General features: G+C 43.9%; 1 protein-coding gene across 1 annotated transcript in view; it reads right to left on the minus strand.

Moving 5' to 3' along the window:
* LOC120943180 (septin-9-like) overlaps nt 1–12934 on the minus strand; it is a 199292-nt gene extending 186358 nt beyond the window's left edge. The window contains exon 1 of the mRNA XM_040356325.1: nt 12619–12934. Coding sequence (XP_040212259.1) covers nt 12619–12673 — 55 coding nt within the window. The 5' untranslated portion in view covers nt 12674–12934. The remainder of the gene's footprint in view (nt 1–12618) is intronic.
* Nucleotides 12935–19754: the final 6820 nt, after the last annotated feature.

Here is a 19754-nt window from a genome sequence, read left to right on the forward strand (position 1 = left end):
CAGGCGTTTACCGAACTTGCTGAATTGTTAGTAGGCCAGGGGCCTGCAGTACCCCTTCTTGGCGGCCTAGCGTTTAGCAGCTTTAGAAAGTTGGTGGACTACTGATCCCAGCTAGCCTGGCTTGCAAATCCTGTGCCAGGCCACATCGATTAGACACAAAACCCCACAGTCTCTCCTCTGGCCTTGCACCCAGCTCCCCTGGCATGCCTCCTCCAGATATCCACTGTGCCTCACTCACCGACCTTCTCCTGCCCTGGGTCCACGGTGAAGAACTTAACCGGACATACGGACCGACCGCTTCTCCAGTCCCTCTGTTCCAGGACACCTCCTCTATGACCATGTACGAGGCTCCCTCCCAGCTCCCGGGCTCCTTCACTGAGGCACGCACCCCCCCCCCCAGATGGGGATGGGCCTCCTGCTGCGATCTAACACTCCATTCTTCACTTTTCCCAGCCAACAACTCCCTCCGGTGGGCTGGACCTGAGCTTATGATGGAGACCTGCCCCCTGCCAATTCCAATTGGGGATTGGTCAGGGCTCCTCACATGAGATCTCTGTCACTCCAATTCCCAGCCCTGCCCCTCTTCCAGAACATTCTCCCTGGAAGCAAGGGAGGCTCCCAGGAACTGAAGGACAGGTTGTCACCCCCACTGCTACACTAACCACTCCCTGCCTCCAGAACAAACAGGTCTAGCGTGCAGGATAGGTCTGCCTAAATTTACCTGCCTGGCAGCTACACAAAAATCCTCACCTCTAACATCTACCTATGGTAGAGGGTGCTACATCTGCATGAATATTCAAGATAAACTTTATAGGCGTATGGCCAGCTTTATCACCCTGGCACTGATTTCTCTCTTATAAATGGGAAAGTGGATGTACTTATATAACTATACCCACTCAGAGTCCTCCTCTGGGCAAGTTCCAATATTGCACCTTCCAACACCAGCCATTCTATTAGGTAGGTTTCTCGTCTTCTGAACGTCTCTCTCTCCTCCTTAAGCATCACGTTCAATTAGTTCAATCCTGGGATGGGTTTGCTTATAGCAGTGGTCTCCAAACTGTGGCCCGGGGGCCAGATGTGGCCCTTTGCTTGCTTTGATCTGGCCCTTGGGGCACCATTTTCTAACACTCATACCAACAATAAACAAAAATCCCCCCCCCCCCCCCCGCCCCCACTGACACCAAATGAAGGGGGACAATTCCTCCAAATGGCACCAACACAATTTCTTCCAATGACACCAGCAATGGGGCTCAATGACACCAATCATGGGGCAAAATTATATCAAGGGTGGGGCACAATTCCACCTAATGGCACAAACATTGGGGCTCAATGATGGGGTAAAAAAACCTGCCAATGATATCAAGGGTGGGGCACAATTCCTCCCAATGATATCAAGGATGGGGCACTGTTCCTCCCAATGATATCAAGGGTGGGGCACAGTTCCACCTAATGGCACAAACATTGGGGCTCAATGATGGGGTAAAAAATCCTGCCAATGATCTCAAGGGTGGGCCACAATTCCTCCCAATGATATCAAGGGTGGGGCACAATTCCTCCCAATGATATCACGGGTGGGGCACAGTTCCTTCCAATGATATCAAGGGTGAGGCACAGTTTGTCCCAATGACATCAAGGGTGGGGCACAATTCCTCCTAATGATATCAAGGGTGGGGCACAATTCCTCCTAATGATATCAAGGGTGGGGCACAATTCCTCCCAATGATATCAAGGGTGGGGCACAATTCCACCTAATGGCACAAACATTGGGGCTCAATGATGGGGTAAAAAATCCTGCCAATGATATCAAGGGTGGGGCACAATTCCTCCCAATGATATCACGGGTGGGGCACAGTTCCTTCCAATGATATCAAGGGTGGGGCACAGTTCGTCCCAATGACATCAAGGGTGGGGCACAATTCCTCCTAATGATATCAAGGGTGGGGCACAGTTCCTCCTAATGACACAAACAATGGGGCTTAATGACGCCAATGAGGGGGCACAATTCCTCCCAATGACATCAAGGGTGGGGCACAATTCCTCCTAATGATATCAAGGGTGGGGCACAATTCCTCCTAATGACACAAACAATGGGGCTTAATGACGCCAATGAGGCGGCACAATGTCTCCCAATGATATCAAGGGTGGGGCACAATTCCTCCCAATGATATCAAGGGTGGGGCACAATTCCTCCTAATGACAAAAAAGATTGGGCGTTGTTTATTCTCACTGATGTCAGCACCTTTTCTACTCCTAATAGCCACAGTCCGGCCCCCATTAAGTCTGAAGGACAGTAAACTGGCCTTTAGTTTTGAAAGTTTGGAGACCCCTGGCTTATTGTATGGTTCCATCCAAGAGCAGGAAGAGTTCTAGAACCCCTGTTAAGTTTCTGGATACCCACTAAGAAGCTTCCCTTAATTTCTTGTCCTGATGACCACTGTCAAAGATGACATCAGAGGGTTACATCAATCTTGCATGGCCAACGTTCCTTTAGCTGAAGCCCGCAGTTATGTTTCTATACATCCAGATGACACTAACAGGAGAAGTGACAATTGTTCCTGTGACTTCCTGACATTCCCCAGAACACACACACACTGCATTATCTAGGTGTGGACACCAGGCCAGGAAACCATTGTATCACCACTCAGTGCTTAGCCACTGGCAACACTTTGGCCCCCTTTCATGTCGGTATTTACAAATGGCATTTTTGAAGTGGGGAATGTTTGGTCCCTGTTGTCTTTTACCACCAGAAAACCTCAGTGCCTGTGCTTATCAACAGCCAATGTGTGGAGGGGGAAGGGAAAGTGTGAGCCATACTTTAGACAAACAGCGACGGGCGGACAAAAGAAGACAGCCAATGCAACCTAAATCCTCTGATTTCTGTACACAATCAGTGTTTGTAGAGGAACACAATGAAGGACAAAGATGAAGCTCAACGAGCGAGACTACGATTGTGCAGCTGCAAATTATGACATACTTTGGGGCTCATTCATCATGTCCTAATTATTCCAACACACGCTAATGCAACACATTGGTGCAAACCCAAGCGATAGGGCATCGGGCAAGTTGACTTGACCTTATGCTTGACCAATGCCGTCTAGAAAGTTCTCAACTACTGGGTCGTGGCCCATTGCCAAGCTGTGGCCTCCTCTCTCCTGGTGCTCCAGCAAGTTGTAAAACCCTTAAACCCCCTTCATTGCCTCTCAGCTCCCTTAGTGGCCCTTAACCTCCCATAGGGGCCCACAGGCCCCCTGTAGAGCCCTCAGTCTCCACAGTGCCCCCTACAACTTCCCACTGTGCTTCCCAGCTTCTATAGTGTCCCCTAACCTCCCATAGTGGCCCACAGAGGCCCCATGAGAGCCCTCAGAGGCCCCATGAGAGCCCTCAGGGCTTGTTGCACCAGCTAGCCAATGCTGCTCAAGGCAGTCCCAGCGTAAGGTCAAGTCAACTTGAAATCTTAAATTGTAACTCCAGCTCTAAACACTTTTGGTTTTCATGTGACTAGGGATACTTTTAGAGGAAATTAAAAATCGAAGGGCTTGTTTATACCAGCTGGCCAGTTTTGCTCAAAGCAGTGTTAAGCAAAACTGACCAGCTGGTATAAACAAGCCCTTCAATTTTTAATTTCCTCTAAAAGTCTTCCTAGTCACATGACAACCAAAAGGTTTAAAGCTGGCCTTACAATTTAACATTTCAAGTTGACTTGACCTTACGCTGGGACTGCCTTGAGGAGCATTGGCCAGCTGGTGCAACAAGCCCTTAGTTCCTTAATTTCCCCTAAAGGTATCTCTAGTCACATGACAACCAAAAGGGATTAAAGCAGGCCATATACTGCAAGATTTCACATTGACTCAACCTTATATTGGGACTGTGTTGAGCAACATCGGCCAGCTGCTGTGAATAAGGCCTTAGATCTTTAATTTCCCCTAAAGGTATACCTAGTCACATGACAACCAAAAGGTCACGTACGACAAGATAACTCAGTCGCTGTGCTAGGCTGGGGAGCACTGTAGGAGGTTGTGGGGGCACAGAGGGACACTGTTGGAAGTTGGGGGCACTATGGTGGGCTTGGATGCTCTCCAGCAGACTAGGGGCACTATAGGGGGGCTCTAAAGGGGGTTAGAGGACTCTGCAGTAGACTTGGTGGCCCTGTAGGGGATGAGGTAGGGGATGAGGTTTTTGGAGGAGGGTGGATGAAGAACGACACTGTAGGAGGTTGGGGGGAACTGTTGGATGTTGAGGGCACTACTGAGGGCTGGAGGCTCTGCAGAAGATTGGGGGGACTTGCATGGGGCCTGCGGACACTGTGGGCCACTACGATAGGTTGGGGGGGCGCTATGCTGAGCTGGGTGGCTCTGTGGGAGGGACTATGGAAGCTGAGGGCTCTCATGGTGCTTGAGGGCACTGTAGGCCACTATGGGAAGTAGGGGGATACTATAGGTGCTGGGAGGCACTATGGGAAGTTGAATTGGGCACTGTGGAGACTGAGGGATCTCAGGGGGCTTGGGGGCACTGTGGGCCACTATAGTAGGTTGAGGGATACTTTATTAGCTGAGAGACACTGTTGGATGTTGGGGGAGCACTATAGAAGCTGAGGGCTCTCATTGGGTGTGGGGGCCCATATGGAAGGTTAGGGGACACTATAGGAGCTGGGAGACACTGTGGGAATTTAGAATGGGCACTGTGGAGACTGAGGGCTCCCAGGGGGCACTCTGGGAGACAGTGTGGGGAGTTGGGCAGTGTGGGAGGCAGTGCTGTCCAACGAGCTGGGAGGCAATGTAGGAAGTTGGAGGGGGCACTGTGGAGACTAAGGGCTCTCCAGGAGGCCGGTGGGCACTTTGGGCCCCTATAGGTGGTTAAGGGGCACTAAGGGAGCTGGGAGGCAATGTAGGGCGTTTAAGGGTTCTTCAGCTTACTGAAGCACCAGGGGAGGGGAGGCCACCGCCTGGCAATGAGCCACGGCCCAGTGGTTGAGAACGTTCTAGACGGCATTGAAATGAACATGCCCTCATGGCAATAACCGGGAAATCATCAACTTTTGTGTATCTTATGGAATTCTATACCCCATAAAAAAACTTAAAAAAAATAACAATGTATCCGACTCTGAGAAACATCCTCGTTCCGCCTTACACAAACTTTGTTCCAGATGTGATAATAATCTCCCTCTGTAATCTATCCACAAAATATCTCATTTGAACGGGATGAAAGAGACAAAATAAAAAACGTTCTCATAAGAAAACATACACAGGGTCACATGGGCAGGAAACGGCCACCTACGCACGGTCATTAAAAAATCAAGATTACCCGATTATCAGATAATAAATGTTGTGGTAAAACAATAAAGAAAATTAACTAAAGGCGGACGGCGTTTTATTCGCTTTGATCCTACAAAATGTTTCTTTCTTCGTAAAACGGCGGCTAAGTACACAAGTTGTGTTATGTAAGGTTTTAGGAACACTGTTGGGTATACAGTAACGCTTTCAGTGTGGCATATATTTTAAGCAGAACTCCGGACATAAAAACTTTTATTGAAATACATTCCTCAATGGCCATAAAGGATACAAATCCCATTTGTGTGCACCAAATTCCTTTGGCAAATCCAGATATAAACTTCTAAATGATTTTGCACTTCCAAGTCTGGGGTGCGCACGGAAGCCCAGCGGGAGCCAATCAGCGGGTCTGGCGGACCCTATGTCTGCCGGGACCCGCCAACCGTTTCCAGAGAGAAGTAGTACGGAGTTCTGCCAATGTAAACAAGGCAGATTGACGTTCTGTGAGAAGGGAAGGCAGTGATCCTGTGTTTCTGCTAAGCAGGAACACAGATCTCCGCCTTCCTACAGTGAAAGCATCCCCTCACATTTAGCAAGCACTCCCTAGGAACACATTTAAAGTGGTTGTACACCCTGCAGGGCCGCCATCAGGGGGGTACAGGCATTACACCTGTAAGGGGCCCGGTTGCCCCCCGTTTTTTTTTTCTCGTCTGACCCCCCCTTTAGCAACTCGCGGCAGGGGCCCGCCCCCCCCCTCCAATGCACAGTAATGCACCATAATGTGTTGCGCTAAAAAAATTCCAACATGCCCAGTTGTACAGCAAAAATGTCAAATCTAAAGAATAGTGGCAACTTCGCGTGCGTAGGCTTCTTCCAATGCGTTTCGTCATATAAGACGTCATCTGGGGACATGTCATCTGAATGATATTGTAGCAGCATACGTATTAACTGGTATGTTATTGCAACGCTCATCAATGCACATTACTTGCTTTGACGTGTCATGGTGCTGTTCAGCATTGGAACGCTCGACAACGCACATCACATGCATGGCATTGACAATCATTTAACCTGCACACAATAACGTCCTGTTGGAGCGTGAACCCGCTATAATATAGGAGCCAAGTGACATCTATGTGTTGCAGGAGCAGTTGTGAGTTGCTGTGTTTCAATTGCATTCATTTTGAATAGCCCCCCCATCACACTAAGACAATGCACACATGTTGCAATGTGCCGCAACGCACAGTAACGCACCATAATGTTTTGCGCTAAAAAAATTCCACGTCCAGTTGTACAGCAAAAATTTTAAACCTAAAGAAGCGTGGCAACTTCGCATGCGTAAGCTCCGTCCAACAGGTTTCGTCATATAAGACGCACAGCAATTTGTTGCGCTAAAATTTTTCCCAACACGTCCAGTTTTTTGGGATGGCTTCATGTGTTGGAAGCCAATTGCTTTTAATGGGCTGACTTACCCATTAGCACACAGTGCAAAAGGAAATGAAAAAATCCTAGTAATCTCAGGTCTTGAAACAAAATGATGCAATAAAATAAAAAATAAAGAATAATAATATTTATGATGAGTAAATAATGTATTATTAATATTATTTATAGATATTAATAACAATACTACTACTTCTAATAAAAATTATAATGAAGATAGCAATAGAATTAATATTAAATTAACTCCAGGTCTTCAAACAAAATGTAGCAATAAAATGAAATCAAAATTAAATATAATAAAATAATAAATTAATAAAATAATAATAATACATATAATACAGCGTAATAAAAAAAATAGTAGTTTAAATATTAAAATATAATAATCGGAAAGATGGGGCACAGAAAGTGAAGGATAACTACATACAAATTTTATGTATTTATAAAAAATAAAAAAAACATTATAGTGGTTAAAAAAAAAAAAGGTTCCTCGTCTATTTTGAGCCCCTCGAAGATCTGATCTTTGCCATTTGATGCCATCTTTAATCCCCCCCACTGGCAAGCTGCCTGGCGAAGGATCACTATTATTAGGGATCTGTTAATGTGGAGCTGCAGGGGGGGGGAGGGGAAGCTGCAAGACCTCTTATATTTCTGTTTGGCTACGTGAAGCCGAATCGAGAATTCGATAAAAATTAAAATCTTTCTGATTTTCTAGGCGTTATTATGGCAGGTAGGTAAATTGGCTCCTGTCTAAATTGGCCCTAGTATGTGTATGTATGAATGTGAGTTAGGGACCTTAGATTGTAAGCTCCTCAACGCCAGGCACTGATGTGAATGTACAGTATATATACCGTACGTATGTAAAGCGATGCGTAAATTGATGACGCCATATAAGTACAGTGGAACCTTGGATTACAATCATAATCTGTTCCAGGAGAATGCTCGATATCCAAAGTACTCGCATATCAAAGCGAGTTTCCCCATAGAAGTCAATGGAAACGGAAATATTTTGTTCCGCATTGACTTTAATGACATGCAATACCGCATGTGGCCAGAGATGGGGGGGGGCGCTAGAGAGTCTCAGAAATGCTCGGGGACAGCTCGGCTGACCTCGGAAACCCCTCAAAACCTGGGAACTGAGGCCCAGATTCACAAAGCACTTACGCCAACGTATAACAAGTTACGCCGACGTAAGTGCAACTGTGCAAAGTCGCATCCGTGCGCCAGACGTATCTTGCTTACGCCGGCGTAGGGTGGGCGTACATTAAGGCTGGGAGCATGGTGCCGCTCCTATTGATTAGCCATTCAAACATACATATGAGGGAAATACGCCGATTCACGAACCTGCGTGCGCCCGACGCAGGCTACGCGTGGTGCGCGTAAGTTGTACATCCGGCGTAAAGTTATTCCACATAAAGGAGGTGCAACCCAGCAGCAGACATGCAAAGGTCTGCACCAGGGAACACAAGCCGGCGTATTTTACGTTGGACGTGTGTCTGGCTGGGCGTAGGTTATGTTCACGCCGTATGCAGTGATCCGGCGTAGTTTAGGCAGTTGTTCAAACGTGGTTGTGAGCAGGCGCAGGGGGATGCGTCCACGTCACGTTCGTGATAAGTATCTGTCTGGCGCTCGGCCCATCATTTGCATGGGGTCACGCCCACTTCCACCTATGCCGCCCTGCGCCCTCGAAACCTACGCCACGCTGACGCAGCGTTGGGAGCAATAGCTTGCTGAATGCATTGCTTGCCTCTTTGCGCTGCGTTGGCGTAGCGTACATTGGTTACTCTACGGCGGCGTAATGTGCGCCTGCTCTCTGTGAATCTGGGCCTGAGTATTTCCAAGTGATTCTGAGTATTTCCAAATGGCTCCGAACCGTTCCGAGTGTCACCGGCGCCCCCGCACCTCTGGCCAAATGCGGTACTGCACACTCCATTAGCTTGAATTCTGCTCGTTTCGCGAGACAACACTCGCAAACCGAGTCAGGATTTTTTTTTTTTTTAAGTTGCTTGTCTTTCAAAATGCTCGTTAACCGCGTTACTCGTAAACCAATAATATATAAAAAAATTATATTGCAAGTTGGGCCAATCCGTGCCCTCTGTCAGCCCACAGCACATAGGACTATTCGGATCACGTCCTCTCCAGAGGAGCTTACACTCTACTGCATCTGCCACCAGAGACGCCAACACAGAACTTTTTTTTTTTCCATTCCTATGTTTGTGGGCTGTGGGAGGAAACCGCCACCTAAACGCAGACGCACAAATGCCATGTGTCCTTACTGGCCAGCATGCCCCTATGCTGCTCACTCACATTCCTAAGGCACTACAGGTCACAGCTGGTCCCACTGGCGCAGTAGAACGTGCGTCTCCTCAATAGGCACACTGTTGATGATGACCTCAATCTCATATCCTATTCATCGTGTCATTAGCTACCCAGCTCGACCTCTGACCCCCAAATCCTGCCATCTGCTGGTGCCTTTTTATAAACATCCGTCCACACATTGGCATCAACGATGGCTTGATATGGAGAAACTTGACCATTTGGGACAACTGTTTGTCTGGGTGCGTGTGCTCAGCGTAGAAACCAAAGCACGGTAATTGGATGAATGGTTGATTAGAACAGCTGGAAAAGTTTACGAAATCACTGTCAGACTAGTATGAGGAGAGGTCTGATGACATAGTGCCATATGCCAAAATGATCATATTTTGGGATATTAAGAATGAGAACGGAGAATATCACTTTTCAACATGAAACACAGGCTAACTGTCAGTCTTAAATATATGGGTGTATTGCTTAAAAAATTATACAATGGCTAAAGAATTATCTTTTTACAGGTTCTGGTGTGTCCAAAACAACTCTTACCACTGTCTGGTCTATACCAAATTGTTCATAGTTCCAAACCTGCTGTTGAACTATAAGACCCCAAAGTCGAACAAAGTTTTAAGCAGTGGTTTCCCTCTACCGCGTTTCCCTGAAAATAAGCCTGGGTCTTAATTTTGGCAACAAAAGACAAAGTAGGGCTTATTTTCAGGGTAGGTCTTACCATGTAATGTGCTATCTTCTCTCCCCCTCTTTCTCCCTGCCTGATAGGAATCCCCACATTTTTTTTTAGGGTTTGGATGACTTTTGGGCTTGTAGTTCTTCACCAGGGTTGAAGCTATGGGCATTTTGGTGTAGATAAGATGGGGATTGGGTTTAGGGTTGTTACAGAGGGAACACCCAAACCTGTACATACCGAGTTTCCCAGAAAATAAGACCTACCCTAAAAATAAGAGCTAGCGCTATTTTCCAGGAGGGCTGCAATATAAACCCTACCCTGAAAATAAGACCTAGTTTAAAATGCTTGTAAAATCCTATAATCCCCTCTATTACAGTAGCCCTAAGCCCTATCACCATCCAACCTATACCAAACTGCCCATAGCAACCAACACTGGTGTGGAACTACAAGCCTCCAAAAGCTATATACCTATTAAAAATAGATGAACCTCACATACCTGTCCAAAGCTTCAAACCTGGGGTAGACCTACAAGCCCCAAAGTCATCCAACCCTTAAAAACTGGTCGCTTCCCACCCTGTACAGGTTTTGGGGTCTCCTCTTAAGAAAAACCCTAAGCCCAGTACCTGTCAGATCTACATTGTCCAGAGCTTCAAACCTGGGGTAGACCTAAAAGCCCCAAAGTCATCCAACCCGTAAAAATAGCCGGTTCCACCATGTACAATTTCGACAACAGCCCTAAGCCCTATCACCATCCAACCTATACCAAACTGCCCATAGCAACCAAAACTGGTGTGGAACTACAAGCCTCCAAAGCTATATACCCAATAAAAATAGATGAACCTCACATACTTGTCCAAAGCTTCAAACCTGGGGTAGACCTAAAAGCCCCAAAGTCACCCAACCCGTAAAAATAGCCGGTTCCACCATGTACAATTTCGACAACAGCCCTAAGCCCTATCATCATCCAACCTATACCAAACTGTCCATAGCAACCAAAACTGGTGTGGAACTTCAAGCCTCCAAAGCTATATACCCAATAAAAATAGATGAACCTCACATACTTGTCCAAAGCTTCAAACCTGGGGTAGACCTACAAGCCCCAAAGTCATCCAACCCTTAAAAACTGGTTGCTTCCCACCATGTACAGGTTTTGGGGTCTCCTCTTAAGAAAAACCCTAAGTCAGTACCTGTCAGATCTATACCACATTATCCAGAGCTTCAAACCTGGGGTAGACCTAAAAGCCCCAAAGTCATCCAACCCGTAAAAATAGCCATTTCCACCATGTACAATTTCGGCAACAGCCCTAAGCCCTATCACCATCCAACCTATACCAAACTGCCCATAGAGCTAAAACTGGTGTGGAACTACAAGCCTCCAAAGTTATATACCCAATAAAAATAGATGAACCGCACTTGTCCAAAGCTTCAAACCTGGTGTAGCCCTACTAGCCCCAAAGTCATCCAACCCTTATAAACTGGTCGCTTCCCATCATGTACAGGTTTTTTGGTCTCCTCTTAAGAAAAACCCTAAGCCCTGTCAGATCTACACCACATTGTTTAAAGCTTCAAACCTGGGGTAGACCTAAAAGCCCCAAAACCATCCAACCCGTAAAAATAGCCGTTTCCACCATGTACAAATTCGGCAAAAGCCCTAAGCCCTATCACCATCCAACCTATACCAAACTGCCCATAGCGCCAAAACTGGTGTGGAACTACAAGCCTCCAAAGCTATATACCCAATAAAAATAGATGAACCTCACATACTTGTCCAAAACTTCAAACCTGGGGTAGACCTAAAAGCCCCAAAGTCACTCAACCCGTTAAAATAGCCGTTTCCACCATGTACAATTTCGGCAACAGCCCTAAACCCTATCACCATCCAACCTATACCAAACTGCCCATAGCGCTAAAACTGGTGTGGAACTACAAGCCTCCAAAGCTATATACCCAATAAAAATAGATGAACCGCACTTGTCCAAAGCTTCAAACCTGGTGTAGCCCTACAAGCCCCAAAGTCATCCAACCCTTAAAAACTGGTCGCTTCCCACCATGTACAGGTTTTTTGGTCTCCTCTTAAGAAAAACCCTAAGCCCTGTCAGATCTACACTACATTGTTTAAAGCTTCAAACCTGGGGTAGACCTAAAAGCCCCAAAGTCACCCAACCCGTAAAAATAGCCGTTTCCACCATGTACAATTTCGGCAAAAGCCCTAAGCCCTATCACCATCCAACCTATACCAAACTGCCCATAGCGCCAAAACTGGTGTGGAACTGCAAGCCTCCAAAGCTATATACCCATTATAAATAGTTGTTTCCCATCATGTAAAGGTTCTGGTGTCTCTTCTATCAGCCCCAAACCCAATCATAGTCTTATCTACACAAAATTGCCAAAGATCCATACCTGGTGTGGAACGACAAGCCTTGAAAGTCGTACAACCATTTAAAAAGTGATTTTCCACAATGTCCGGGTTCTGGTGTCTCCTCTAAAAAAAAAAAAAATCCCTATGCCCAATCAATGTCTGATTTACATGAAATTGTCCACAGACCCAAACCTGGTGTAGAACGACAAGTCTCCAAAGTTATATGACTATTAAAAGCAGAAATGTCCCACCATGTACAGATTCTGGTGTCTCCTAAGCCCAACCAGCATCTGCTCCATACGAAAACTGGCCACAGCTCCTAAATTGTCATCGAGGAACTACAAGCCCCGACAGGGTGCGATTCGTGGTTCCACAAAAGCTGGCAAACTACCGTAACCAAATCTAGATATTACTGAAATTAGTAGTGATGGATATCTCTAGCGGTTTACGAAAACTGACACCTACGGCGTTTTCAAGCAGAGGCTCCTACTGATCAACTTGCACATCACATTTACCCAATCAAAACCAATTAGTGTCTTAGAACCCTAGGACGTCCGTCTTACCTTCAAAATCGGAGAGGATCCCCTCCAAGTGATCGTTGACGGATAAGTGCGTCATTTTCACCCTCTTGTTTGGGGGGTCACGAAAGCCCCTCTCGCGGTCAAGATTTAGAGTTGGGGCCAAACCAGACAAAACCCCCACATGGGCTGCGCGCAGGGCGGCAAGATGGCGGAGGGACTGTAAAGAGAATGAGCCCCCCTCCCGGGAGATAACAAAAGCGTACAGTAAAAGTTCCTTTTTTTTTTTTGGCTCCTCAGCACTGGGAGACTCACTGCATCCGAGTCCTGACTGCTTTACATTTAAAAATCCAGTGCAGAGTGAGAAAGTGGAGGGAGGCAGAGGGGACAGCCTGATCCCTCCTACTCCGGAGTGGGATCAGTTACATCCAGACTCCCCTCCCCTCAAATACCTTTTAGGAATCCCCGTTCTCTCTCTCTCTCTTCTCTTTTCTCTCTCTCTTTTTCTAGGACTTATTTGATGTGCACATCTGGAAGTTAGGAGGGTCAGAGCAGAGTGGAGTGGAGGGGGGGTCTTTTTTTGCCAAATCCAAGGCTTTCTTCTTAACCCTCTCCATTCCTCGGGGGTAAAAAAAAAAAAAAAAAAAAAAAAGTATTTTCTTCGGACAAGAAAGCATTAGTAAGCTGCATGTCAGACGGGCAATTTTGTAGCAGCATTTAAACGCTAATGCCGCGTACACACCATCACTTTATGTGATGAAAAAAAATGACGTTTTTAAAAACGTCACTTTAAATGACCGTGTGTGGGGGAAAACGTCGTTTTATGTCTTGTAAAAAACGACAAAAAAAAAATTGAAGCATGCTTCAATTTTATGTGTCGTTTTTCAAAACTTCATTTTTTACTTCACAGAAATTGACCGTGTGTAGCAAAAAACGTTGTTTAAAACGATGTTTTTTCACCCGCGCATGCTCAGAAGCTACTTATGAAGCAAGCTTCAATGGAAAAACGTGCTGGAACGTAACCTCGCTTTGCTAGAACATTGTGAGAAAAAACGATGGTGTGTAGGCAACTTCGTCTTTGAAAATTGAAGTTTCAAAAACGTCATTTTTTACTTCACAGAAAATGTCGTTTTTTTTCATCACATAAAGTGATGGTGTGTACGCGGCATAACGCCGGTGATTTGTAGCGAGCAGTTTAACCGCTAGTGATTGGTCGCTTCTACAGGTTGGTGCGTTCTGCTACAAATGGCTCTCCTTTAGTGATTTGTAGCTGAGCCCCCCCATCCACTTCTGAGCCACTTGTTGCGCTTTTCCGGAAAGAAGATTTCAAGTATATTCTATGGGGCCCATTCCGACCCCAATGATGTGCGGCTGCGTGTTGTGCCAAAAAGTAAAGGTGCCCCTTTTCAGTCAGGAGCGTGAGATTTTTGTCCCCAAGCGTATTTGTGTGTTTTTGTACTTAGCAACCTCCTCCTAGTAACCTCAGGTCTTGAAAAAAAATGGAGCAATAAAATTAATAAAATACAAAATAAAATAAAGAATAATAATAATAATGAGCAAATCATTTATTATTAATATTTTATATATATATATATATATATATATATATATATATATATATATATATATATATATATATATATATATATATATATATATATATATATATATATATATATATATATAAAAAATAATAATAATAATAATAATAATATAATTAATAATAAAATAACTCCAGGTCTTCAAACAAAATGTAGCAAAAAAAATAAAAATAAAGAATATGAATAATAATGATAATAATGAGCAAATCATTTATTATTAATATTATTTATAGATAATAATAATAATAACAACAATAATAATAATAATAAATTCATAATAGTAAGAGAATTAATAATAAAATAACTCGAGGTCTTCAAGCAAAATGTAGCAATAAAATGAAATAAAAATAAAAATAAAGAATAATAATAATAATAATAATAATAATAATAATAATAATGAGCAAATCATTTATTTTATTTGTAGATATAATATAATAATAACAATAATAATAATAGTAAGAGGATTAATAATAAAATAACTCCAGGTCTTCAAACAAAATGTAGCCATAAAATGAAATAATAATAAAATATAATATAATAATACATATAATACATCTTAATAAAAATAGTAGTTAATTATTATAATATAATAAAAATATTGCTAATAATAACAATAACAACAGCAGTTTAACTGCTAGTGATTAGTTGCTGCTACAGGTTAAACTAGTGCTACTATATTAGATCTTGAAACAAAATGGAGCAATAAAATAAAGTATAAGGAATAATAATAGTATTATTAATAATGAGTAAATAATGTATTATTTTTTTTTTCAAATATTTTATTGAAATTTTAAGAATTAAATACATAACAATAAATATACATAAATCATATAATTCATATAATATGTAGATTACACAAAATTCTTCTCAAAAGGAGAAATAATGTATTATTAATATTATTTATAGATATTAATAACAATAATAATAATAATATTAGTAATAATAATAATAATAATAATAATAATAATAATAATAATAATCATAATAGTAATAGAATTAATAATAAAACAACTTTAGGTCTTCAAACTAAATGTAGCAATAAAATGAAATAAAAATTAAATATAATAAAATAATAAATTAATAAAATAATAATAATAATAATAATAATAATAATAATAATAATAATAATAATAATAATAAATGTAATACACCGTAATAAAAATAGTTGTTTAAATAGTATAATATAATAATAATATTTATTAATAATAATAATAATAATAATAATAATAATAATAAAATAATAATAATAATAATTGTAAGAGAATTAATAATAAAATAACTCCAGGTCTTTGTACAAAATGTAGCAATAAAATAAAATAAAAATAAAATATAATAAATTAATAAAATAATAATAATAATAATAATACATTGTAATAAAAATAGTAGTTTAAATATTATAATTATGAAATATTAATAATGAGTAAATAATGTATAATTAATATTATTTTTAGATATTAATAATAATAATAATAATAATAATAATAATAATAATAATAATAATAATAATAATAATAATATTAATGAGCGAATCATTTATTATTAATATTATTTATAGATATTAATAATAACAATAATAACAACAATAATAATAATAAGAATAATAAGAATAAGAATAAGAATAATATTAATAGTAAGAGAGTTAATAATAAAATAACTCCCGGTCTTTAAACAAAATGTAGCCATAAAATATAATAAAATAATAAATGAATAAAATAATAATAATAATACCTATAATACATCTTAATAAAAATAGTAGTTTATTATTATAATATAATAAAAATATTGCTAATAATAACAATAAAAATAGCAGTTTAACTGCTAGTGATTAGTCGCTGCTACAGGTTAAACTAGTGCTACTATATTAGATCTTGAAACAAAATAGAGCAATAAAATAAGAAATAAAGAATAATAATATTAATAATGAGTAAATGGACACTGACAGGCACTGCTAGGTGAAACTGATGGGCACTGATAAGCTGCACTGATGGACACGTATGAGGCGGCAGTGATGAGGCTGCACTGATGGGGCGATGCTGATGGGCACTGATGAGGCTGTACTGATAAGCCGCATTGATAGGCACTAATGAGGCGGGGCTGATAAGCTGCATTGATCAGCACTGATTGGCACTGATGGGTCTGCACTGATAATCAATGCCATGATTATCAGTGTAAACAATATACTGATAACATGGCTGGGTATCGGCTCTCCTTTCCTCATACAGACACAGTGTGTGAGGAAAGGACTGCCGATAACCGCCAAGTCTGTTTACATGTGATCCGCTGTGATTGGCTCTTTACCGTGATCTGTGATCAGTTGTGTCCAAAGGACACAGAGCGTCACAGAGGCGGTGCCACAGGGGGCGGGGTTTTGGGAGGACATCCATGGACGCCCTCCTAAAACTAGCTGAACACACTGCAGCCGTCTTTTGGCTATAGCGTGGGCGGGACGTTGTTAAATAAAATAACTGGTGGTCCCGCCATGTTCAGGCACTTCCTGTCTCCTGCATGTGCTGCTACACTGTCACCCTATCACAAGCCCCCCCCCCCGCAGAGACTAAGTGGCTGGGCCCCACTGTGGTCAATATCAGGAAGCCAGACCAGAGCAAAGCTGTGCAACGCACATGGCAGAGGGGTAGATTCAGTAAGCAATTGCGCCTGCGTATCCATAGATACGCAGCGTAATTGCTAAGTAGCGCCGGCGTATCGACTTTTCTGTATTCAGAAAGCTCGATACGCCGACTGCAGCCTAAGATATGCGCGGCATAAGGCTCTTATGCCGTCGTATCGCAGGCTGGATTCTTATGATGGCCGCTAGGTGGCGTTCCCGTAGTGGTCAGCGTAGAGTATGCAAATTGCATACTCACGCCGATTCACAACCGTACGCGCGCCCTGCGTTCGCATTTTACGTCGTTTGCGTTCGTCGGTTTCTGCGTAAGGCTGCCCATGCTATTAGCAGGGGCAGCCAATGCTAAGTATACCCGTCGTTCCCGCGTCGCGATTTTTAAAAATGACGTGGTTTGCGTAAGTGAATCGTGCATGGCGCTGGACGCCATTTACGTTCACGTTGAAGCAAACGACGTCCTTGCGACGTCATTTACCGCAATGCACGTCGGGAAAGTTTCCCGACGGAGCATGCGCACTACGTTCGGCGCGGGAAACGCGCCTAATTTAAATGATCCGCGCCCCCTACGGGATCATTTAAATTACGCGCGCTTAGGCCGGGCAGTTTTCCGGAGCGCACGCGCAAATTACGGAGCTACTGCTTCGTGAATGAAGCGTAGCGCAGGTAATTTACGGAGGCGTAGGGTAAAAACGGTACGCTGCGCCTCCGTAGTAGTGCGCGCCCCTACCTGAATCCACCCCAGAGTGAGTACATGTAGACATGAAGTGGCTGAAAAAAGGCTGCAGGAGATCAGCAGCACTGAGAAACAAACTACCGTATTTATCGGCGTATACCGCGCACTATTTTGCCCTGAAAATCAGGGCAAAATCGTGGGTGCGCGATATACGCTGATACCCGCTTTCCCGCCATGAGTTTTGAATACTGTGCCGGCATATACCGAGCGCAGTACACTCGTGTAACTTCGGGCAGTCTCGGCGCCTCTCGCACTGATGTCCTGAGCGTACAGGACGTCAGCGCGACAGTTGCCGAGCCTGCCCGACGTTACACGAGTGTACTGCGCTCGGTATATGCTGGCGCAGTATTCAAAACTCGTGGCGGGAAACGAGCGGGGAAGACGCGAGGACGCCGCGAGGACGCCAGACCCGCCGAAGAGGACGCCGGACCCACCGAAGACGGACGCCCGACCCGCCGAAGACGGACGCCCGACCCGCCGAAGAGGACACCCGAAGCCGCAGATGGACGCCGGACCCGACGAGGCCGCCGATGAACGCCGTGCAAGACTCCAAAACTGTAAGTACAAAAAAACAAAAAAACTTTTTTTCCACAGGAATTCGGGCCACTTTGGGGGTGCGCGGTATACGCGGGAGCGCGTTATACCGCGATAAATACGGTACATTATGGAAGAAAGAAAATACATGGAGGGGACTGCGGATGACGCTCGGGGAATCCAGCGAGGGATTACCTGATAACAATGGGCAGCCTTGGCCCCCTGCAGAGGACAGGCACACAATCAGGACATGCTAATCAGGTGTGTTTGGCGACGTGTAAAAACAAACAGCGGCCTCTCCGATGTTCTGCCGGAGAGGCGTTTTCACACCGACCTTCCAATTACTGGGACTGGGATCATTATCCTGAATGGAGGAGTTAATGAAGGTTAAGTATGCTTTTAGCGTCGTCGTCGTCGGGGAAGTCAGGCCAGGTGAATGACGTCCGGCCACAAATGGGATCACACTTGCGGATTAATGGTCAGGAGGGCACAGATGTCTAATCCTCCGTTCCAGGCAGATCTGTAATCATCATTAAATACGAGCAGCACCCCAATGTGACCTGCTTTGTATTCCCTGTACACAGGGCCGGATTTGCTCTCCCTGCTGCCCCAAGGCCAGGTTCCGCAATGCACCCCCTCCCCGCCACCCGAACCCCCCCTCCCAATAAACGGAGAATGGGCGGCATGGTTAGTTCAAATATTTTTTATTTATTTTTTACTTTTTTATCCCTTTTTTATTTTTTTGTAGCTTGTCGCTTACTTTTATTAATTTTTGTAAAATGTTCTTATTATTTTCCTTATTATTTTTCTTACTCTTTACATTTTTATTTTATTAATTTAATTATAATTTCTTATTATTTATTTATTTTTTATAAAAAAAAATCACTTAAATTTTTTGCTATCACACAGGAGAAAACAATTTCCTGTGTGATAGCAATTGGAGGTGACATGTTCTCTTTATTGACCCTGTCACCTCCAAAACAGGAGTCCTAGCACTGTGCTAGAACTCCTGTCACAGCTGAGATGGGAAGAGCACAGCTCTCCCCTCTCTCTGTGTACATCGGCAGCAGGGACAGGAGACAGACTCGGTGGACGGGGGGGGAGGACGGAGTCCTGAAGACAGAGCCAGCAAAGAGAGATATGTGGGGTGGGGGGGGGGGGGGGAGGGGAGGACGGACGAGAGCACACATTTTACAAGTGATTTTGGCGACATCGCCGCAATCACTTGTTAACGAGCGAGCGGATTCCCCCATAACTTACCGCCCTTAACTGTATGTTACTGTACGTCAGGGGACTCCATGCCACTGCCGCGCCCTGCCGCCCCAAGGCCTGGCCTCAGTGGCCTTGTGGGAAATCCGGGCCTGCCTGTACAGCAGGGCTGGAGCAATGAGAGAAAGAAGCAGCCCAGTTCATGTGCTCACAAGAAGCATGCTGACAGGAGGAGAGAGTGACAGAGAGATGAGCTCATCACTGTGCTGCTTCACCTTTCACTGGGGTAGATTCAAAGAGCAATTGCGTCTGCGTAACCATAGTTACGCAGCGCAATTGCTTACCTGCGCCGGCGTTGCGAATGCTCCTGATTCAGGAACCTCGTTACGCCGACTGCAGCCTAAGAAATGACTGGCATAAGGCTCCTTATGCCAGTCATATCGTAGGCTGCATTCTTACATTGGCCGCTAGGTGGCGTTCC

Source organism: Rana temporaria, chromosome 6, assembly GCF_905171775.1.
Source record: "Rana temporaria chromosome 6, aRanTem1.1, whole genome shotgun sequence".
NCBI classification, from domain to species: Eukaryota; Metazoa; Chordata; class Amphibia; order Anura; family Ranidae; genus Rana; species Rana temporaria.